At 22.4% G+C, this 24,509-nt stretch overlaps 9 protein-coding genes across 9 annotated transcripts; 5 read left to right on the top strand and 4 right to left on the bottom strand.

Annotated features, from left to right (window-relative positions):
• Positions 1-636: 636 nt before the first annotated feature.
• PVVCY_1301460 (transcription factor IIIb subunit, putative) lies at positions 637-2,952 on the bottom strand (the record flags this gene model as incomplete). The annotated part of the gene is made up of 2 exons (XM_037634724.1): positions 637-2,733; positions 2,950-2,952. The coding sequence occupies 2 exons, from the start codon at positions 2,950-2,952 to the stop codon at positions 637-639; spliced, it is 2,100 nt and encodes a 699-aa protein (XP_037490780.1).
• Positions 2,953-4,843: 1,891 nt separating this feature from the next.
• Positions 4,844-5,342, bottom strand: PVVCY_1301450 (conserved Plasmodium protein, unknown function; the record flags this gene model as incomplete). The annotated part of the gene is made up of 2 exons (XM_008623820.1): positions 4,844-4,958; positions 5,185-5,342. The coding sequence occupies 2 exons, from the start codon at positions 5,340-5,342 to the stop codon at positions 4,844-4,846; spliced, it is 273 nt and encodes a 90-aa protein (XP_008622042.1).
• Positions 5,343-6,885: 1,543 nt separating this feature from the next.
• Positions 6,886-10,172, bottom strand: PVVCY_1301440 (conserved Plasmodium protein, unknown function; the record flags this gene model as incomplete). Its single annotated transcript, XM_008623819.1, has 7 exons — positions 6,886-6,957; positions 7,049-7,109; positions 7,233-7,297; positions 7,406-7,523; positions 7,615-9,419; positions 9,649-9,941; positions 10,118-10,172. The coding sequence occupies 7 exons, from the start codon at positions 10,170-10,172 to the stop codon at positions 6,886-6,888; spliced, it is 2,469 nt and encodes an 822-aa protein (XP_008622041.1).
• Positions 10,173-12,498: 2,326 nt separating this feature from the next.
• On the top strand, positions 12,499-13,593 carry PVVCY_1301430 (gamete egress and sporozoite traversal protein, putative; the record flags this gene model as incomplete). The annotated part of the gene is made up of 3 exons (XM_008623818.1): positions 12,499-12,604; positions 12,845-12,993; positions 13,099-13,593. 3 exons carry the CDS (start codon positions 12,499-12,501, stop codon positions 13,591-13,593), a joined length of 750 nt encoding a protein of 249 aa, XP_008622040.1.
• Positions 13,594-14,781: 1,188 nt separating this feature from the next.
• Positions 14,782-15,215, top strand: PVVCY_1301420 (conserved Plasmodium protein, unknown function; the record flags this gene model as incomplete). Its single annotated transcript, XM_037634723.1, has 3 exons — positions 14,782-14,827; positions 14,942-15,026; positions 15,125-15,215. The coding sequence occupies 3 exons, from the start codon at positions 14,782-14,784 to the stop codon at positions 15,213-15,215; spliced, it is 222 nt and encodes a 73-aa protein (XP_037490779.1).
• Positions 15,216-16,095: 880 nt separating this feature from the next.
• Positions 16,096-17,146, top strand: PVVCY_1301410 (Appr-1-p processing domain protein; the record flags this gene model as incomplete). Its single annotated transcript, XM_008623817.1, has 2 exons — positions 16,096-16,405; positions 16,635-17,146. The coding sequence occupies 2 exons, from the start codon at positions 16,096-16,098 to the stop codon at positions 17,144-17,146; spliced, it is 822 nt and encodes a 273-aa protein (XP_008622039.1).
• A 40-nt stretch (positions 17,147-17,186) lies between these two features.
• PVVCY_1301400 (conserved Plasmodium protein, unknown function) lies at positions 17,187-18,095 on the bottom strand (the record flags this gene model as incomplete). Its single annotated transcript, XM_008623816.1, has 1 exon — positions 17,187-18,095. One exon carries the CDS (start codon positions 18,093-18,095, stop codon positions 17,187-17,189), a length of 909 nt encoding a protein of 302 aa, XP_008622038.1.
• A 1,146-nt stretch (positions 18,096-19,241) lies between these two features.
• Positions 19,242-19,916, top strand: PVVCY_1301390 (SNARE protein, putative; the record flags this gene model as incomplete). The annotated part of the gene is made up of 1 exon (XM_037634722.1): positions 19,242-19,916. One exon carries the CDS (start codon positions 19,242-19,244, stop codon positions 19,914-19,916), a length of 675 nt encoding a protein of 224 aa, XP_037490778.1.
• Positions 19,917-20,903: 987 nt separating this feature from the next.
• PVVCY_1301380 (ubiquitin-protein ligase, putative) lies at positions 20,904-23,550 on the top strand (the record flags this gene model as incomplete). The annotated part of the gene is made up of 2 exons (XM_008623814.1): positions 20,904-21,118; positions 21,303-23,550. 2 exons carry the CDS (start codon positions 20,904-20,906, stop codon positions 23,548-23,550), a joined length of 2,463 nt encoding a protein of 820 aa, XP_008622036.1.
• Positions 23,551-24,509: the final 959 nt, after the last annotated feature.

The following is a 24,509-nucleotide window of genomic DNA, read 5'->3' as shown; positions in this document are numbered from 1 at the left end:
TAATTGTATGTTTTTATGTAGAAGTATTTATCATTTAAATTATATTTTAAGGAAGCACAAAATCTAAAAAAATTAACACAGAAAAATAGTTTAAATAATAATACAATGAGTTACTGTAAAAGTGTGGCAAAAATTTAAAGATGAACAGCTATACAAAAAATAATATGTACCAGCGGGTTGCCGAAACTACGAAGATTAAAAATGTTTTTTAATTTGTATATAATAAACGGTAAAATAATGCCAAAATAAAAATACTAAATAGGAAAATGTATACACTAATTGGATAAACATATAACAAAATAATGCATGCACATGCAATAAAAGAAAATATTGTGAGCATAAAATGGTCATAATAAATCCATAAAAAATTTCTATTAAGCACAAATTCGTATGTACATGTCATAAATATATCATATAAATTCTTAATATTAATGCAAAATTATGCACAGCAAGGTAAATAAAACAAAAACATAATATAGAAATGCTAAATGGTGTGTGCAATTCTATAAACAATTGCATATATATTCATTCAAATAACTGGCAAGCGTTAAATGAAAAAGGAAATATATATATTGCAATATGTTTCTAAAAAAAAATGATGTTACCAAAAAAGAATGTTAAAAAATTGTTTTTTTTTTATGATGAAAAAAGAGATTTTAATACATCATAATTAATTTTTTTAGGAAGAAGTTTATTGGATTTTTCCAAAGCCTTTATCACAGAATCTCCAGTTGATAACTGATCTTGAGGATTATCAACATTTTGTTTATTATTTGGTATTTTATTTTTTGAATTATTAATATCAGTATTTTGTCTTTTTTTTTGTCTTTTCATATTTTTGGATAAATTTGGCATACAGCCTTTCATCACATCATCCCAAATTAACATTTTAATTTTCCTTTCTTTTTCGGATAAAATAATATTTTCAATTTCACTATCATAACTATCACTTATTGTTTCATCATTTAGTTGTTCTGAATCATCTGAATTTATATCAAAATTAGCTGTTTGATCATTAATTGTATTTGAATTATTTTCAAAAAAGTAATTAAAATCTGTTAATATATTATTAACATCATTCATTTTGCTTAAGCCTGATGTAGTATTACTTGAGTTTTTACTAAGTGTATTATTATCAAATAAATTGAATTCGTCATTTATATCATTTATAGCATTACTTAATTCACTATTAACAGTTTGTTTTAAGGTTGTACTATATGTACTATTATCTAATGTTTTATACTTTTGTTTGGTACTCTCTTTTATTTCATTATATTCATTATTTCCATTATTCTCAACAATTGTGCTAGTAGAAGCTTCACGATTTGTTAATTTGACTGATTGTAATTTTGAAAAGTTTGCCATATTTTGCGAACCCTTTTGTATATCCTGATTTTGTAAGTTCATTTTGTTTGGTTCTTTAGAGGTGTCATATTTAGTGTGCTCATTTTTTAAAGCCCCTAATTCGTTTAATAAAGAATTGTTACTTATTTTTAAAAATTCTGAATTTTTTTCAATATCAATAGTATTAATAATTTTTAAGGCTAAATTATCTATATCATTTCCTTCAGGATTATCATTACAAATTTCATCTAAATTTATTTCATTACTTGATGGTCGTATATGTTCGTCATTCTTGTTATTCTTATTTTCCTTACAATTTTTATTAATTTTATTTGTATCGCCATCATGATATTTTTCTTTATCGTCAAGAACAGAAGAAGAAGCTGTGATTGTTGAAGTGCAATATTCTACTTCATTTGATGAGTTGATAATACCACTTTGTGTAGTATTAAAAAATTTATTTTGATCTAATTCTTGATCGCTTATACATTTTGTACTATTATTATCAATATAAGAGGAAGCATTAATATTTTGTGAGTTTATATTTTTTTCATAATTTTCTACAGAACATGTAGAATTTGAACATAATGCATATTGTTCTTCACTATCACATAATGATAAGGTTTTATTTTTTTGTAAAAGATTATATTTAATTTTTTTTTTATTATCAGAAATAACACAAGGGGGAATTGAGCTTGATGGTATATCATCAATAGATATTTTATCAAACTCACTTGCTTTTATTTTAGCTATATTAGTATTTTTAAATTCATATAAACGTTTAATAATAGTAGGATTAGATATCCTAACAACTTCAGCAATAGTATTAGAATTAATTGTTATACCATGTATTCTTGTAGCTATTAAAAGTGAAGCACCACATAAACCCGTTGGTCTTCTACCTGTACTTATCCAATCTCTAGTCATAGCTTGAATTAGTTTTATTCCGGTATATGTTACTTTATATATATCATTTTTTAAATTAAGCTTATATGCAAATCTTTCTAAAAACAATGATGGATCAATATTTGGCACACTAATATGTAGAAGCCTTAATAATTTTAAAAATGTTTTACCCAATGGTTTTACAGGTGTTTGCAATATATCACTAAAATCGATTAGCATTATAGGCGATTTTTCTCTTCTACAAATTGTATATAAACAAGAAGCAGCAACATATGAATTATTTCGACCCATAGTAAAATTACGTTGTAATGCCATCAAATATATTCTTTGTGCAGCCTCTATATGTTGACTCGATAAATGCAAATTATCTGCTATCTTCTGTATATTTATATATCCTTTTTGTAGTGATATTTCCCGACTTTCTCTTATTCCCCACGACAATATAAAGGACTTAGTTCCACTGGATGGAATGAACTGCCCAACCTGAGTTGCAAAAAAAAATGTTAAATTATCGAATGTGAGCATAAATAGGTAGAAGTTAAATAGGGAGAAGTTAAATAGGGAGAAGTTAAATAGGTAGAAGTTAAATAGGTAAAAGTTAAATTTATATAGTATATTTTTTCATTTTTTTCATTTTTTTCATTTTTTTCATTTTTTTTCATTTTTTTTCATTTTTTTTCTGCTTTTTTCAGGGCATACCATTGAAATAGCCCCATTGTTGTTCTCAACAAATTCGAGGGACTCTACAATTTTATTTTCCTCTAAAACGGACCCACATCTTAGACAAATAATTTCACCTTGTCCTTCATTCGTTTCGATATCAGAACTTTGACAATTTTTACATACTAGACTCACTGAAAATTAAAAAAAAAAAAAAAAAAAATATATGACATGATTTAATAATAGCAAAATGTAGTATGACAAAATAAGTAACAAGCTTGTTGGGTGGGGAAGGAAATATTCACTAATATATACAAACATACATACATATATACAATGGATTTGCATATAATGTATAGGTAATTATTTTCTTTATCTTTTATCTTACTTTCATTGAATGGATTAGAAATTTATTAAATATAAAAAAATAAGAATGACAAAAAAAAAGTATATATAATTATTTTATTGTATATTATCTTTGATAAATTCTTATTTTTAATGAATATTTTTTTTTATTATTTCTATATTTTTTGGATATTTTGTTTCCTTATAAATTTAATTATATGATTAAAAAAGAAGGAATCATATAAAAGATAAAATAAAAAAGGAACATTATAAACATGTATATATATTATAAATTGGATACAACAATATTTATTACATTTTTTTTAATTATAAAAATGTATTAAATTTTTCTAAATAATTTATTTTTATATAACTGTAGGTTTTCCTTAGCTTGAAGAATAACTTATTATTTTTCTTTTTTACTTTTTCCTATATTTTTATATAAGTATTATCGTGGTTATATACAAAATATTTTTTTTTACTACGAGACAATATATAATCCTATTAATTATAAGCCATATATTTTTTTGTTAGTTATATCATATTTTTATTAAAAGGGGAAAAATATATTCTCAACCAAATATTGCTTAAAAAGAATTTATGCATTTTTTTTTATTTTTGTAAATATATAAAATATTGAAAAAATTAAATAGTAAAAAAATACACTAAACATTTTCAAATTATTATTATGAAATATTTCTGAACATATAATCATTAATTTACCACCAATTCAAAGAAGACTGTTTTCATTTATTATTATTTAAAATTGGTAGTACTTAAAAATGGGCTAAATTATTAATCTGATTAAATAGGATTTTTTTATTTGGGTTGGAAAAATATTTTATATATGAAAACATGCTCTATAAGCTTATAATGTTGAAAAAAAAAAAAAAACTCGATTTTTTTGTAAATATTTCATTTTCTCTACAACAACTAAAATAAGAAAATTATAATATTTGACAAAGAATTTATATACTTGGTTTTAGCATAATAAAAATATGCATAGAAGTTTAGCATATTTTATGTCTTCTTTTTGAATAGTCCTATTATATTACAAAAAAATAAGCCAGACAACATAATCATTATTACATTAAAAAAATGTAAAGTTAATATTTTTTAGCAACCCAGTTGTGAACTATTAAAACATGTTGTATATGATAATATTTACCATCAAATTTTAATCGAATTTTATTCCATTTTTAGATGTGATAAAAAATTTAAATAAATAGTTTATTTATTCTATGCTTAAATGATGTATTTTTGTCGGAACATAAATATAACCATCATTTACTTACATATACACACACATACAAACAATATATATATATCATATAAAATTAAACACTAATAAAACAAACAAAGGGGAGAAAAAAAATACTTTCATAATATAGTCTACATATATATATATATAAAAACTACTATGTCTCTATTTATGTATTATATATTAATATGTTATAAAAAAATTTTTAACTATATTAGTTGTATGCCTTTTTTGTATATATAATATAATGGAGAATGAAAAAAAAATATAAAATATTTCTTCTATTCCTTTGAGGCTACATTTATGTATTTATAAAAGTCCTTATATTTATTTTTGTTTTTTAATCATTTTTTTAACAGCTTTTTTGACAACATTTTTAACAACTTTTTTGACGGCTTTTTTTGCAATTTTAGATTTTATGGATTTTGCCTTTTTATTAATTCTATAAAAAATAAAATATAAACAAATGTATATTTATCTATGCAGGTAAACATGGATATGAAATAAATGTGAAAATTTTCAATAAATTGCACATTATATGTCGTATTAGTAAGTAATCATAAACAAATAAACTTCTACATAATGATATATGTAGAAAAAAATCTAATCATACACATAGGTGAAAATACTAAGTATATTTAAAATATACAACAAATTTTTAAACTTACAATTTTTTTGGGTTTAACTTCTTTGATTTTGATACGGTTGTTTTAGCTTTCATGTTTTTTCCTTTTGCTTTGACTGCTTTTGTTTTAACTAATTTTCCTGCAGCCTTGACAGTTTTTTTTTTAAGAGTAATTTTGGTAGTTTTGCTTTTTGCAACCATTTTGTATAAATTAAAATTATTATATAGAATTATTAAATTTGAAAAATAAAATAAAAACAAAATAAAATTAATATAATAGAAACTAGACAAAAAGCGATAATACAAATTTTGTTAATATAATTTATTTATTTTAAAATAAAAATAATATATAAATAATATTTTTTTTCAAATTATATATAAAAACATTTAAAACAACATTAATTAAAAGCTATTAATTTTTTCTAAATTAAAAAAAATTATGCAAATAAAATAAAAAAAAATATTCAATAAAATGCATATATAATGAAATAAATTAGCGAATTTGTCTATACAAAAACTAAAAAATATATTAATTTTAAAAAAAATGCACGCAATATAATACTTAGTATGTTTATTTATTTTTATATTTGTTCATTTTACGTAATATAAACATATAATATATGCATATATACACATAAATTAGTGTAACATAGCTTTTGTAATTATATGCAACAAAATTACATGCAATAAAAAAGGGGTGCATTACACATATTTGTCTATCTATTATATATTTTTTCCTTTTATATTAAATTTTGTACAATAAGAAGATAAAAGGAAAAAATATATAATAGATAGACAATTAAGTTTTTATAAATCCATATTGTATTCCTTCCCTTTTAACTACTACACAATTATGCACTAGGGGTGCTATATTTTTACAACATTTTCACAATTTCTTTTCTAAAAAATAATAAATATTTATCTTTTACTATTATCCATATATCTCATAATAAATCACATTTTTATATTCAATTTCGTCCACTATCAAAGTTTGTCAAGTACGTAAAGAATAAGTGTACACATTTTGTGCAATCACAGGAATAAAAAACTAATATATTTGAAAATTACAAAATTAATAATAAAAAAATGGAATATAAAAACTAGACAATCTTTATATAATCCATTTTTAACAAAGAAAAAATATATGTACACATTAAAAATGCGGAATTCAAGTATTGTCCAAATAATTAAAACATTTTAATAAACCCTATTATATATAACCATTTGTAATTGACAAAATTACAAAACGAGCATTCAATCTAATGTATCGAATTTATCAAAAAATAAAATAAGCTAGTTTTATTAAAAATGCTAATCTATCCTTTTTTTCTTATTTAAAATAATAGTGTTTGCAAAAAAAAAAAAAAAAAAAATAATAATATAATCACACACATATTGTAATAACTTTTATAAAAAATGAATTAGTATCATTTAATTTACCAAAAATACAATTTTCCAAAAAATTGAAAGATATAAATTTAATAAATAATAAAAAATATAATAAAAATAAATGCATATATAATGAAAATAAAACAATGATATCCAATAAAATATTATAAATTAATTAAATATAAATACAACGAATATAATAATATATACAAATCTATACATGTCTATACCTAAATATTTATTGTATCTGAAACAGCCAACAAATATAAATAAATAGTCATAAAAAACGACGATACTAAATTAAATATTATTAAATATTATTGAATTTTTATCGTTCTAATACTCTATATAAAAATTAATTAAACTTAATTTTTCCCAGCACTGAATCGATTTCACATTCGGATGTTCTATCTATCAAATTTATTATCTACAAAAGGGTTGAAACAAAACAAGTAACCACGTGTATGTTTGTAAAGATGTATACGACCAAATGAATGATAACCAAACAGTGGCATTACCTTTTTTATCTTTTCGGGGCAAATATGTAATTTGGAACTAATAGGTTGAATTGGGCATATGCTGAAAATTATGGAAAATGAAAATTATGGAAATGGTAATCCGAATTAATATACAAATGAAACATGTAAATAAATAAGCAATGAAAATGTTATAATTTTATATATGTCTTCTTCTTATTCTTACTTGTCTAGAACGACCAATGCTACTCTTGCTGTGCATTTTATTTCAGCACTTCCAACGGATGTACACTAAAAAAAAAGTAATTAACTAATGTTATAGCCATTTTCATATTCCATAATTATGCTCGTCAAAAAATGCAATAATAAAACAATGGTATTCCTATTAAATATACTAACCTCTAAAAGTGCTTCGATTAACTTGTTAAGTTCTTTATATTTTGAAATGTTTTCTTCAAACTTAATAATAACAGCAATTAAGCACTTTAAACATATAAGATTGTAGGTTTTCTGCTTTCTAAAAATGAAAAGAAAAATCGGCATAATAATATGTATACATTTGCATAAACATTTCGTAGGCATGCAAACTATTTATATTTATTCCTTACAATGTGATTATCTTGACAAAGTAGGCAATAAGTTTACTTTCACTACAGGAATTACAAATAGATAATAATGAATTATTTGCAGCAGTACTTAAAAAATCATTAGATGTTTGAAATGCTTTCTTTAAACATGGCATAACAACATCATCTAAAGTACAATCCATTTTTTTTTTTCCTATAGAATAAAACTCCGTTAAACATAATAATGCATTTTTTGATACACATGATCTAGGACTATTTAATAATTCTACTATTGATCTACATATTTTTCTTAAGTCTTTCATAAAATTATTAAAAAATAATGTATCATGATATTTTAAAATAGTTCGAAGATTAATTAAATTCTCTATTTGTTGTTTCCATTCTTGATCTTTTGTAATTTCAAGTAATTTTGTTATCATATCATTTATATTATCAACACTTAATTCAAATTCAAAATTTTGTATATCTTCATATGTAAGGTATGTCATAGTATTATCATTTTTTATCTTTGAGCTTATACTTCCATTTTTATTGCTTCTATTTGGGGTTACACTACGTGATATATTAGTTTGTTTTCTTTCACTTTGGCTATTTTTTTCCTTAACGCTTAAGTAGTTATTATCTTGCACGTTATGATTCACGGATTTACTGGTTGGCTTACTCACATTTCTATACCCACTGGTACTTATGTTATGGGTATTTGCTTTATTTTTGTTTGTAATTTTTATTTCTTGCTCATCTTGAGTATGTGCACTATTTTTTTTGGCAGAAATATTTAAAGTATTTGCTTCTTTATGCTCTTCATCTTTTATTTTGTTTTTTGTTTTATTAGAATTGCTCATAATATTATTTTGATCACTTTTATATGATACAGATAAATCAATGTTTATTTTGTTGCTTGTGCTTCTATTGTGATTTTCATCATATTTGTTATTGTTTCTATAATTTTGATTTGTATATGTAATGTTTTTAGGTTCTTGACCTTTACTATCAGATTCATCTAACATGCCTTTATAATATTTATCTCTCGTTGGCATTATATAATTATATTCCATTTTATATCCATTTTTTGATATGTCTTTTATTGTATTTTTGTGTAAACTATCATATAAAATGCTTTTTTTATTTTCATCATAATTTTCATCTAAATGTTTATCTCCATTATTTTTTTTATTTTTCACTTGTATAATATAATTTCCATAATTATTATCCATACCATTTATATCTTTCTTTTTAATCTCCATTTCTTCTATTCCAGTTTCATTAATTTTTTTGTATCGTTCATTTATTTTGATGTTATTATTATATTTCTTTATGTCTTTACTCATAGAATCATTTTCTACATCTTCATTATCTGATCTTTCATTTTTTATATTTCTTTTTTTAATTATATCATGATATTCTAGCGTATTATCGTGTCTACTGTCGTTATCCTTTTTTATTTCAAATGACCCCTTAATTTTTTCATAGCTATTTATAAAATTTTCACATTTCATTTTTTTTTCATTTTCAATATTTTTCCAAGAATGAGAAAAATTATTATTAGATATTGGGGTTTCATACATTCCTTTATATCTCAAGTGATTGTTATTATCATTTTTATTTGTTATCGATTTTTCTTGAATTTTTAACCCTTTTGTATTATTTAAATTGGCTGTATTCTTTTTAATACTTATATCTATATCATTCACTATATTTTTATCTTTGTATTTTCCAGAGTGTTGCAGATTTATTGTATTATTGATTTTATTATTTTCTTCTATTTCTTTTTGTAATTTAGGATTATGTTGATTTCCTCTTTTGAGTAATGTAAGTTGGTATCTTTGCTGCAAATAGCATAAAAATGTGTAAATATAAAAATATAAAAATATAAAAACTAATAAACTTTCAATAGATGTAATATTTCGCATATGCATATATTGTCTGTTTCATTATATAGATATTGTTATGGACAGCGTCAAATTATAGTTGAATAAATTATACGAGCAAATATATTTACTAATAAATACAACTGTGGAAATATCAAGTACATTTAGGATGTTAGAAGAAACTTACAAGTTCGTTTAAAGGGGACTCGAAACTATGATCGTTTTTTTCGTTATGATTTTTATAATTGTTAACATTATTTATTTCATTAATATTTTTATTTTCTATAAAGTGATTATTTCGATTCAATTTAATATTTATTCCACTGTTGCGAGATGACTTTAATTCTAGATTAGGATAAAAGTTTCCATTTTTAACATTATAGAATTCTTCATTTCCTTCATTTTTTAGATAAAGCAAATCTTCAACAATTGAATAGTCATCTTGTTCATCGATTGATTTTCTCTTATAATTTCTAGTGTCTGTAAATAGAATAAAATTAAATATGTATATAGGGGTAAGGAAAGTTTTATATATTACATAAGACTAAGTAATATTTAGTAAGTTAGGAAAATTAACAAAGATAGTAATATCAATAGTTCTTATTTAGTGTCTTTTTTGCAACATTATTCCGTTTCCTTTATTAATATATACATACCGTCTATAAATGTATTTATACTTTCTCTATATTTGTTGTGTCCTAAAGTAGGCATTTTTATTATTTTGTTTTGAATTTTGTGTAAATAAATATATATATTAATAATTATGCTTAAAAATATTAATAAATGTTATAACTGCAAATAATGTAATTAAAAAATAATAAAAAATAAATTAAATATTTAAAATGTTTTATAAAAATTCATAAATTCCTATTTTATAATTAAAAAAATATCACATTTTATATTATGTTGAAAAAAAAATGCACACACTATTATACACTTTTATAAATTTATATACAATTTACATATATGAATTCATCAATGAAGGAGATTCTTTATGATAAAATAGGTATGCATATAAAAACTGTTGCTTTTCATTTTTTAATAATTATTCAAAACATTTAATTTACACAAAAATTCAAAATTACTAAATATTTAAAAATATAGAATTTCCTTTAAAACAAAATATGTATGTGTTATGTGCACAAGAAAATTGTAATGAGGAAAATATTTTGCAATCATTTATAATTGTTTGAATTTTTTTTCCGAATTAAAAATTTACATATATATATATATTTATGATTTTGGATATTTTTTACTTTTTATTTAATAATATCGTTTTGGAGACTTTATAAAAAGTTCAACACAACGAGCATGAAGGTATGTGGCATTAAAAGAAACAATATTACAAAAAACAAATGCAATTATAAAATACAATGAAAAATTTTTAAATATAATACTAATTGTAGGGAAAAAAGCATTGAAATTTAGTAAGTGGAAAATTGTATTATGATAAGACCATTGTTTTTTTTATAAAACATGTTAAATTATATAATGTGACAAAAATGATCGTTATAAATGTTGCTTAATTAAAACCAGAAACAATCAGTAAATGAAAAATGACAGCAACAAACCTAAAGAGTATATATTTTTTATATCCTATATTTTCCTTATAAAATTATTTATAATTATTGCATGTTCATAAAATATTTTTATGTCCATCCTACTTAACATGAATATATAATAAAAAAAAAAAATAACCACAAACCAATTAAATAATACATTAAAAATATTGCATGTACAGGAGAATAAGACAATATTTTTTCTTTTCCATATATTTTTTTTTTACAATTTTTTCAAAACTAAAAAGGTATTTTAACGTATTTAAAAAAAATGTGGTAATTTGTTGTTAAGCCATATATATTCATGTATCCCTATATGTGTTTTCACACCCTTTTGTTTTATACTTGGATAATAAATAGCTGCGATTTGAAGTAGCAAAATTGTTAATAAAAAAAAAAATTATACGAAATTTTATTGTCCAAAGGCATAAATAAAAAATAGCTTCCAAATTATAAAAAATGAAAAAAAAAAAAAAAAAATAATAAAACATATGCTTACAATTGAAATAAGAAAATGGTGAATTTTTTTATGGATCAAGGCAAATATTCTTACATATTTGTACTATTTTTAATATATTAATAGACAATTAAAAACTGTAATGTTCATCTTATAGTGAAATAAGAATGTAAAAACAAAAAAATAACTAAAAAGACAGCTCACAACATTAAACAAATAAATATATATACATATGTGATAGTCTTGTTAATTATTTTAAAGGCAATTTTTAATATTATGAGCATTAATTTGTTATAAATAATTTTTTAATTATCAATATATGATGAATAAGGGCGTCTTGAGATCATTGCAATAATATTTTTATTCATGCATGAGTAAAAACAGCGGTATTTATATAGCTATATTTTTGAGGAGCTAGCTAAAAGCCAAACAAATGTAAATACATTATAGCTTTTTTTTTTTATTATTTAAATACGCTATTCGATCAAATAACATCATTAAATTAAAAAAAAATATATAGTCTAATCATGTGTGTAAATATTGAATTAAAATACTTTTAATATATTAGCATGCGTATAATAATTTGAGGGAAAAAAGTGATAATATTAATATAATAATCAAAATTTTAATTAATCAAATACATGTAATATAAAAAATGTAATTATTAAAAACTTAAGTGTTCAATTATTGTGCCTATAAATCATAATGTCTTTTTTTTTCGCTTTTTGATAATGAAAAATTTCAAATAATTAATATTAATTGTTACACATATCTTATATTTTATTTTTCGTCTTTCCCATGAATATTTAATAAGCACAATACATTTTTTTTATAATATATAATTTTCTTTTAATGATTTAATTTATTTTATGTTTCATTTTAATAAATATTATATCCTTCATTATTTTTACTCGTGTGTAAATAATCATATTTTGCATTTCATTATTTTCAGTCATTTTTTTTCTTTTTGATTTTTATTGATTATCATTTTTAATATTTATTTGTGCAATCCTTGATAAAAATGAGAGTCCTTTTATGTTATGCTAGTATTTTATTTGCCTCAGTTCTTCAATCGAGGGCTATAAAACATAATACTCTCACTTCCACCATTCCTTCATATATTGAAAGTAAGATATATATTTTATATGTATAACATTTCCTGTCTGATTTATTACACATTCTGTGGCTTGTATATATACACATATAGTGTATAGTCCTTTGTGTTATTTTTCGTCTATTAGCTAGTCATTTAATGTGTAATATGTTTTATCCTTATATATTTCAAGCACAGTGTAGTAAACAAATTAAATTGCATTTGCTTGCCTAAAAATGTATACTTTATATTTTTTTCCATTTTTTTTATTCAGTTGGTGACAATGTTTCTAATCAAATTAGTGAAGCATGGAAAAGTCATGTAGATTCATTTATCGAAGTTGTCTCTGAGAAAATTGTTGACAAATTCGAGAAAGATATAGAGAATGATAATGTTCCATATAATTTATTAGCCCTTCTTGAGGTAAATACATGCTCATAAGCTATATCGTTGGTTTATATATTCTTCCCATTTGATGAAACGCACTAATATTTATACTTATATGTAAAATTTTTTTTTTTTTCACAGAATGACGCTGAAATATTTGATATCGATAAATACGAAAGACAGGATTTAGCATTTGTTCAAGATGCATTCATTAGAAAATTAAGAGAAAAATTCAACAATAGCAAATTTGGACAGAAAGTAAAAAAATTTGGATCACATATTAAGCAAAAACTTACAAACCTTTATAAGAAACACAAAGAAAAGATTAAACATTTTTTAAAAATCATGCTCAGCAGTTTAGTTATACCTATAGCATTTAATTATATAAAGAGACATCTAAATGCATGGAAAAAGAAAACATTGGAAGCTACAAATAAACTCAATGACGAAACTAAAAGTGTAGCTACTCCAATTATTACTGCTATATATGATAAATTTGGAGAAAGAATTGACAGTTATGTTAAGGAAAATAGTATAGATATATCAAAAGAATTAGACGTACTTACTGATTTACAAAAAGAAAAAAAAGAAATCGAAAAAATCGAACAACAAGAGAAACAACTAGTAGACCAATAAAAGAGTCACCATAATAAATGGGGATAAATAATGAGCAATAAAATCGAAACAAAATCGAAACTAATAATTAGAATGCTTTAATTTTATGATGTGATTTTCAGCATATATATATATGTAATATGCTACAATGATTATATATTTAAGAATATGTATTTACCAATTTTGATTATATGATTATATTTATTATTCATGCCTTTTATTTTTCTTATATACTTTTTCTTTTGTGTGTATTTTATGTATTTACTATACATCCACAAAAACAATTGATAATATATTATATATTCGATTTTTATCCGTCTTAAATTCAACGATACTTTTTATATCCCAAAGATTAAAAACCCAACATTTTTTGTAAATGTTATATAATTAATATGATAACGCATTCCTCTATATATAAATAGAATATTTTTTTACAATTTTTTTGCAACAACTTCAATTCATATTTGGAATAAAAGGTGAGCAGTATTATAAAGCATGTTTTATACTAAGGTATAACGTTAATTAAAAATTTGTTAATATTTTAGTGTTATTCTACTTAGCAATTTTTGTTTTCTTTTTCATTTTTTTTTAATACTAAATATATGGATGTGTGTGAATATATTAGTAATACACCACCAAAATAATAAATAATCATATATGTGCTATAAAAAGGTATTAAAAATTTTACACTATTTTTCACACTACAATTTTATTTCATATTATTTAATAAGTTAAAAATATAAATTTAAAATATGCATAAAATATATTGTTATCGAGCTTTAAAATAAATATTAAAATAAAAAAAATAAACAAATTTGGCTTTTTTATTTTAAATATTTATGGGATAGAACATTTTGATTTAATTTTTTTGTCTCATTGTATATTAATGTAAGGAGAATGTTGGTTTTTTTTTCTTCATATTTGATAAATTTATTATGTAATTAATTATTCCTGTTTTGATGTTGTTAAAATATTTCTATATTTTATATTTATGACCTTATTTATTCGTTATATAATAATAGGATTTTGATAAGCACATATATAGTGAAAAGAATGATTGAGAATAATTACCATAGGAATTGTTTAATGCTAAGCAAAAGAAGAATAAATATTATTTTGTAACAAAAAATTATTTAAACGAAATAGATAGTCTAAACTGGTTTGCGGTATATCATAAATATATATAAATTAAAACAAATTATTTAAACGATGGAACAAAATGACACTAGTAAAGAATCTCGATTCATGAAATTTGGTAATACATAAAACATATAGAATGTTTATGAGAATGCTCAAAGTAAGCGTGTGTATACCATAATTGTTAGCATACACAATGTTATATATATATGTGTGTTTTTAAATGATGTAGGAAGGAGTTTAACAATGAGCCTATATTTTGTTGGGATATGTTCTATTTCATGGTTCGTTTGTACTACGAGCAGAAGAAAAGAATGGTAATAGCTAAATAATGAAAGTCAAGTTTTATAAAGTAGAAATTGTGTAAATGTGTAGTTTAATTTTGTTTATACATGTATATGAATTTTTTTAACAGGGCGGACATAATGCTTGATTATGTTCATCACAAAAGATGTTCTTTCTTATCTAATAGTTGGAGTATGTATTTGAAGAAACTAAAATCGTAATGATATATTTTTTATGAGAATATAGGGATACATTGTTTAAATACCTACTATCGTTGTTTTTTTTTTTGTTGTTACATTTTTACGTTTTCTTAATTAATAATTCACCTAATTTGAAGTAACATTAAATTTGTTAATAAAATGAGAAGACCATAAATGGATATTTTCCAAAAAATGTTGTGTAAATAAATATGCTGATTTTTTTGTCAGTACTATATTTACAGAATTTTTCAAAGTTCAAAATGATATTGATCATATATGGTTTTTAAAATAAAGAGAGATAACAAAATAGGAAGAGAAATAAATATAACTATAAAGCTAGTAACCATAGGAATGAGACTAATATTTGTTTATTTATATATAACACAACTATTCATAAATAAAAGAATTTAGTTGAATTTTTGAAAATATTTCATACACACATTTGGGTGTATGCTAATCATAATTATGTATATTATGTTTGCTTAAAATAATTCTTTTAATCTTTATTTTTACAAATTTTATGTTTCCTAACATTTTTTTATTTTTTATATAATCGTTATTCAAAAAAAAAAAAAAAAAAAAAACATTAAGCTAGTCCCATTTTAATCATAACAAAATAATAAAGGGTTATAACAAATGTAGAACTACGTGATATTTTCTTCTTCTTTTTCTTCTTATTATTATATTTTTTAAAATATCCGGTAATTTTTCAATTTTAACAATTTTTATAACAGTGGATTTTATATGTATCCACATTTTAGGTACTTAAAAAAAATTTCCATTTAATTGGCTAGCTATGCTTATTTTTTTACATGACTGTTAAGGTAAAAAAAATGAAAAATAAAGTAGGACTAAAAAAAATAGAAAACAAGAAAATCGATCAAAGTAATGAATAAGGAAAATGTATTTTTCTAAGTTAGTTAAGGAACCCCTTCATAAGTTTACAAACAAAAAGATTATAATACGTAATTATAAAACTAATAAAAATATTAATATTGACAAATTGATTAGGAATAAAAAAATAAAAAGCCATGAACTTTATAAAATTGAAGATATAGAAATATTACTACAAGAAAAACATCATGATGTTTCCCAAACATATCCCACCATTGGGAATGTTAACCAAATTGTGGATGTAAAAAATATTCCAATTTTTAAAAAAAGTGAAAATAAGTATAACCTTTTAAATAAAACAGCTCTTCATTTTGGAGGTAAACAAGTTTATATTTAAATGCACACACCAAAATAATTAAATAAATATACAAGCATGTTAAACAAAGCATACAGCTTTGGACACACTACATAGGTTTATTTTATACCGATTTGTTGTGTTACTATATTTAAGAAGAATGTGTGTGTGTAGTTTGCTTATGTATTTATAAAATGTAATTATTCCATATTTAAATATGAACTTCATTTATAACTTTTTTGTTTTTGCAGATTTGTCATATTTAAGGGGTGATGCAGCAGTTAATGGAACAAATAAAATTTTTGAATTAACAAAAGATGGGATGGGATATGATTGTTCTAGTAATTTTTTAAAAACATGTGGAAATAAATTATTTGATGAAATAAAAATAATTAGAGAAGAAAATATAGGGAAAAATATTTTAATAACAAAAGGATATGATAGTTCATATAAATATATTATACATGTAGTTGAGCCATATTATAATCAAACAAATAAATTAAAAAAATGTTATGAAGACATATTATTAATAGCTAAAGAAAATGATATAAAAACAATTGTTTTTCCATTGATTGGTAGTGGAATAAGTTTGTTTAAAAAATATGATGTTGTTGTGTGTTGTTTAGAAGGAATTTATGAATTTCTAAAACATAAAGAAAATTTTAATTTTATTGAAAAGGTTGTTATTACTACAAATATGGATTCTTATTGGATGCTACTAAGGGATTCCATTCCTCTTTATTTAAACGAAAATGCATCGTAAATATGTTTTATTTTTTTTAATTTTTTTTCTCTTTATTGTCTTAGTCTACACAATAAGGCAAATTTTTTTTTGAAATATTTTGTTTAAAAATTGCATGTGCCTCTTCCCATACCTTTTTAAATGAGGTATTATTATTATTGTTAATATTTTTATTAAGAATAATACGAGAGGGCAATTTAAAAGTATCAATTTTTTCGTCACCTTTAAATAAACATGACCACCAAACATATGAACTTTGAATTTCACTATTTTTTTTCAAAGAAATATATAAAAATGTTTCTTTAGTATCTTTTACATTTTGTCCAAAATCAAAATTCATATTTTGATTATTTATTTTATTACATAAATCAAAGATTTCCTTCCAATTAATTTCTATAGTTTTTATTTCCCACAATTGAGTATCTTCATTTGTATTTATTTTAAATGAAAATTCTTTATCAATAAGGGTATCATATTTATTATCACCTACAATTCTTTTACTGTTGGTATCACCCTTTGTTTTTTCTTCTACACTTTCAACATTTGTTGTATTAATGTTTTTTTCCTTTTTAACGATCAATCTATCTTCAAATATTTGTATTACTAACGATTTCGCTTTACAATTTAATGGCAAAACAATATAAGCATTTATATCATGTAGTGACTGACTCCATATATATTTATATGGAATAACTCCTCCATTAAATATCATATTTTTTAGATTTTTTTCCTTTTCACTTTGTATACTATTGTCAATTTGAGTTTGATCATTTTTTTTTTTTTCAACACATTTTTTGATGCTTTGTGATGTGGTAGATTCTTTCAAAATTGTTAATCCATCAGGTCCTACTACAACTTTGTCTTTACTATTCAGTGTAGTTATTTGTGGAGTTCGTTTTTTTTTAGTTTCATCGTCTGATGAACTTACATCAATATTATCAAATTTTGAATAGTTGATTACTCCATGCATTTTATCTTTATTTTTAGTCAAGGTTTTATTAAATTATTTTTGTATTTTTTCTTTCTCTTTCCCCATATATGTATAATTTTTAAAAGTATATTATTTTCATTTTACTATGTATTTATATATGCATATGTAAATATTCTTTTTTTCCAATCAATCTCAAAAATCAATACATACATATATAGCTATACTACAACAATATTACAAAATTGTACGCTATTTTATTATAACAGTTATATATATACTTTATACTTTTCCATATGTAACATTGAAATGGAAATATTTTTTTATTCCTCTTCGATTTTGTAAAAATGTGAGACAAATTAAAAAAAAAAACGGCACGACTTATGCTTACTATATATTTAATGGAAAATTTACATATTTTCATAAAAAAAAATTATTTTAAAAAAAATAAATAAGCAATATTGCATAATAACTACAGAAGGAAGATCGTGAAAGTTACGTTGAAATTCAAAATTAATATATATTTATATAAGTACAAGCTAATCATATATACCACCTTTATATTTACATTTTTTATAATTTGACGATTAATCTTCAATACAATGGCAAAAACAATGTGCTTAAATTAAATAAAAATTGGTATGATATTACAGAATATACCCAACCCCAAATATAATTTTTTTAAATATATGCTTAATAAAATAAATACATTTTTTATGATTGTATTTTTAATATTTGAAAAGTAATCGAATATGTTTTAATTTGTATTTTTTAAATAGTAGCTTGTTTTTATGTCCCTTTTGTACAATAAAATTCGCTACCTTTCATTTTGTGTATTACTACTTTAAGTTAATTTTTTAACTTAGGATATTTTGAGTAGCATATCAAATTGTTTAAACTTACACGAACTTATACAAACTTACAGTAAAAATAGGAATAATTTTTTGGTACTTATTTAGCTATTTTTTTTTTTTTTTGCCTTTTTTACATGAACTGTTCATAAATAATGTGAAATAAAAAGTTATGCATATGCAGAAAGAAAAACCTAAATTTTAAAGATATGAACGAAAAAAGAGTTGTAAAAAAATTATTCTAAGATTGGTAAATAAAATATCAAATAATTGACACACCAAAGTGGTGATATTGTCTTAGTGTGAAGAATGATGTAAGAATTATTTAAAAAAAAAAATGGACATATTTTTTTACTCTGAAGAAATTGATAACCTTTTGGAGGATTATAGAAAATTGTTGAACGAATTTCAAAATGCGATTAAAGGAAATGAAAAAAATAATTCAATAGTAAAAAAATATTGTGATGATATAAATTTTATAACAGAAAGAATAAAAACAGCTAAGGATGCATATTTTATTGAAATAAGGAATTTACCAGAAGATGAACAGGATAATTATATAAATAAGATTAGGGGGAAAGTATCAATATTAGAAAATTTGAATATTCAATATGAATTTTTAAAAAATAAATTAAAATATGAAAATAAACAAGATGAAAATAAAAATAATGAAATAAATAGACTCAAATATATAACACCAAAAGAATTGGAAATTCGAGGAAATTTCATTCAAGACCAAACAGAACAATCCATTTTTAGAATGAAAAATATGGTTGATGAATCAGAACAAATAACTAGAATAGCTGGAGTAAAATTAATTGAACAAAATGAAAAATTAAGAAAAGTTAAAGATAAAGTAGATGATGTTGATACAAATGTATCGAGTGCAAAGGAGACCTTAAAAGAAATAATGAAAGAAGCCGCTTCTGATCGATTTATTCGACTTTTATCTATTATGATTTTTATTGTATTAGTTATTCTTATTACTGTAATACTACTTACGAGGAAGTAGATACGTATATTCCCCATGATGCTCATTGCTTTGATTAAATATTTATGGCATGAGCATTATCCACATTTTCCCATTTATTTTGTCATTATTTTTATTTTTTCAGTTTTGAAAAATATTATATAAATAAGCCGCTCCAATGTGCTGCATAATTCATTTCATTTTTTTTTTCCAATTACACTAACGACATATATTTATGCATTTTTAATTTTACTATATACTTTGGGGTATTGGGCATAATTGTGCAATATTCTATGTTCCCCTCATTTTTTTGGTAATATGTATTTCATTATATATATATATATAATATATATAATTTTTTAGAACTATGATTTATTTTATTTTTTTTTATTACATTTCCGAAATTATAAACTATTTAAATTTGTATAAATTCTAAAGGGTAAAAAAAATATGGAGAAAAATTGATAAATAATTCTCCATCTTTTTATAGAAGCCGCTATTGCAAAATATGGAAAATTTTTTTTTTTATTGTGAATATGTAAATTTTAAGGCAAGGTTATATCATTTTTTCATCGCTACCACTTTTTTTTTATTGCTATCAATTAATATTTTCACTATTATTGCTGTTACATATTTATTTTTCATTTTAATTTTTTTATCACTTTAAGATGGCGAGCCAATTAAAACTTCCTATCATATTGTGAAAAATATTAGCGATAAAATTATAATTTTTATATATGAAAAAAGAAGGAAAATAAAAAACATAAGAAATGTAATAATGTAGTGTATTTTATGGGATAGTGGATATCACCTATATAGTGTTTATTAATTTTATTGTTTATTTTATTGTTTTTTTTATTGTTTTTTTATTGTTTTTTTTTGTTTATATTTTGGCTAGTTTCCCATAATAGCGAAATGCATTTTGCCAAAACATTCTGAACAAGTCAGGCAATTTTTCGAAAAGCTATTTTTATATTGTTGATTTTTTATCCCTTTTTTTATGCTTATACAAAATGCTTTAGTACAAGCATGTGTAGGCTTAAAAGATTTATTAAGCAATCATTTGTTGTAATATATATCACATTATTTGTTTTATTTTTTCAAAAATGTATATTTACCCATGAACATTCTGAAAACCCGAAGAAGGAAAATGACCTTTTTATTGAAGCTTATGAAGCATTAGATAGAGCAGAATATATCAAATCTTTTGTAATTTTAAAGCATTGTGTTCATTATGATATAAGGTATATATATTTAAAAATGTTTTAATAAAATGAAAAGAATAAAACATTGTTATTCTTGTAGAATAGCTATTTTATTTATGAGATTATTCATACAATTTATATAGGAAAACTATGTAAATTTTTTTTTCTTTGTTTACAACCATTTTTTCATTTTACATTTTGCTAATTTTTATACTTTGTGCAGGTGCTTGACTTTAATTGGGGTATTTTATTACCTCGGATTGAAACCAGTGGAAAGGGATCCAATAACTGCTTTATATGCATGGAAAGTAAGTTCAAATTATGGAAGTTCGGATGCTCAATTTTATTTAGCTATTATGTATTCAAACTATTTTTCACTACCCAACATATATTCTTATTATGTTGATGAAAGTGAAGAACTAGACATAATCGAAGAAAAGAAAATAGAAGGTATAAAAAAAAATGTAATATTATTTAGGAGTTATATATTTTTAACTGCCAAATATTTAAAGAGTATATTAGCAAGTAATTTAAATAAAAAAAGCAAAGAAAAAGATGGAGTACCAAATGAAAATGACAATTCTCAAAGTATCCCTAAAATATATTTTACTACAGATAATAAAATGATAATACGAACAAAAAATATTAGATACAATATTGATGAATTAGAGGCATACTTTAACAATCTAGAAAATTTCCCTTATATTGATCATTATCAAACCATTAAAAATAAGAAAATATATTATGGGTCAAACTATGGATTAAGTTTATTGTATTATTATAGTAGTAGTTTAGCAAATCATGCAGGAAGTATTTTGGCATTAGGGAATAGATATATGCATGGAAGTGGTGTTGATGAAAGTTGCGAAACAGCATCTAAATTATTTATAAGATTAACGAATGAAATATTAAATTCAAGTAGTGATGATAATATGAAATTTGAATCCATAGATTTAATAAAACTAAGTATACCACATTATGATAAATATAATGTAAATAATAAAAAAATAAAAAATATAGAAATGTTTTTAGAGTCATCATTACATAATAATCATGCAATTTTAACTATGATAGCTCGACGATATTTAACAGGTAGTGATGGAACAGATAAAAATTATGAGAAAGCTCATATGTATTTACTGAAGGCAGAAAAATTTAATAATTCCGAAGCTATTTCATTATTGGGATATATGTATATATTAGGTTTGGGTGTAAAAAAAGATTATAATAAGGCACTTAATTATTTTATAAAAGGTAAAAAATTAAATGATCCGTTAAGTTATAACGGTTTAGGATATATGCACTTTTTCGAATTAGGGCCTATGAAAAAGTATATAGAAAATGGGAAAAAAAAAATAAATCAAGAATTAGCATTTTATTATTTTGATTTAGCTGCAAAGAATAATTTATCAGTTGCTCAATTTAATTTGGGTTGTTTGTATTTAAGTGGAGTTGGTACTGTTCAATCATTTCAAAATGCATTTTATTGGTTTTACAAAGCTTCAAATAATGGAAATATTTTAGCAGCATATATGATTGGGTTTATGAATTATAATGGGATAATTGTATCTCATAATTGTAATATGGCTTTATCTCTTTTATCAAAAGTTGCTGAAAAAAATTATTTTATTTTAAACACAACTAAAAGAATTATAAAATATAATGAAACTGGAAGAACTCGTGAAGCAATGTTTTTAATGGCACAGCTTGCTGAAACAGGAAATGTGCAAGCCCAAATTAATTTAGCACATAGTATTACTACTTCAGATTTTTCTCTTTTTTTGCCAACTAATAGTAAATCAAAATATATATATTCAAGTAGATATCTATCTATGGCAGCAGATAGTCATCATTTAAAATCAGTATTTACTTTAGGGGATTATGCGTATTCAGGTGATGGGTTATATATCTATGTTATTCAAAAAAATAATCTTCAATATAATAATCTTTATGATTTAGGGAATACAGAATGTTTGTATAATTCTGTAGGGGGTGCAGACAGCGAATGTTTTAAAAATAAAAAGATGAATAGCTTGAGTAGGAAAAGTACAAGTAGCGATGAATTAAACATGGATGATAGAAAAATAATATCAAAAGATTTTGTAGATGAACAAGGAATAATATTTAATAATAATTGGAGATTTAGATATACATATAGATTTGTATTTAATCAAATTGATTATGAATTAGCTTATAAACATTATAGAGCTATTATATCCTATTATCCAAATAATCCATATGCTATTCAAACAATTTCTAGGGCTTGTTATAATTTAGGGTTTATGCATTATTATGGTATAGGAGTTGCAAAAAATATTGATAAATCATTAATTTATTTTAATTCATCTATTAAAATTTATTCATCTCATAAAATACCATCTACCTTACTTATTTTTTATATTAAAATGAATACTTATTTGTATAAAATAAAAAAACAATTTAATAATTTAAAAAAAATTTGGTCCCTTTAAATTATATTTCCCCTTACTTTGGCAAATCCATAAACATTGAAGTTCAACTTAGGCGAAGCATTTTATACTCCAACGATCATAATTAGACCTGATTAAATTGGGGTTTAAAAGATATTCATCATAATAATTCACATATTCACCTACCCACATATTTCGAAATAATTTTGTCATTTGTAATGCATACCATTTTTAGGAGAGCTATTATGCTGACAATACTGGCTCGCTGAGATGATATTTTTTTTCCCATTTTTTTTCATTTTTTTTTTTACTTTTTTTTATCGCATTTTTTTGATTTTTTTTCTTTTTTTAATGATATATACACATGCATTCGCTCGATTTGCGGTTGCAGAACAAACCAGAAAAACTAAGTGTTTATGTCAACATAAATTATAAATAAGAAAAGAAAATTATAGAGAACAAAATATTCGTTTGTCTTGTTTGAATAGTCAGCTGCTAAAGTGTTCATATAATTATTTGTCAAAATAAATTTAACTATATTTAAAGAGCACTAAAAATGTGGCATATATGATTATGGTTTAATAACCACTTGTTTAGTGGGTACGCCCTCCTGTTTTTAATTTTTTTTTTTTTTAATATTCATTCTTTAGCTTTTACAAGTAGAGTATGCAATAAGATATATAGCAGTATGGATATGTACATGCTTATTTGTGTATACAGTTGAAATGCTTAAACTATATATGATGGGATGATTATAAGAAGGGAGGACAAAAAGAGTGAAATAAAATAGAAAAGAATTGATCAAAAATTTTCAAGTTAAAAATAAATTAATATTTTCCATATTTTGAAATGAAAAGAGGAAATACCACACCCTTTTTTATTACTTAGAATGAAAATGATAAAAATGATTAAACAGATAATAGTATATATCTTTAGAATTTTATGCACACGGACTTTTTTTTTTATTAAGATTCTCCCTTACATTAAAATAAAAAATTATT

The sequence above is a fragment of the Plasmodium vinckei genome (genome assembly GCF_900681995.1).
Source record: "Plasmodium vinckei vinckei genome assembly, chromosome: PVVCY_13".
Taxonomy (NCBI): Eukaryota; Apicomplexa; class Aconoidasida; order Haemosporida; family Plasmodiidae; genus Plasmodium; species Plasmodium vinckei.
Note: the sequence above shows the minus strand (reverse complement) of the source record. Positions and strands in the feature narration are given on the sequence as shown.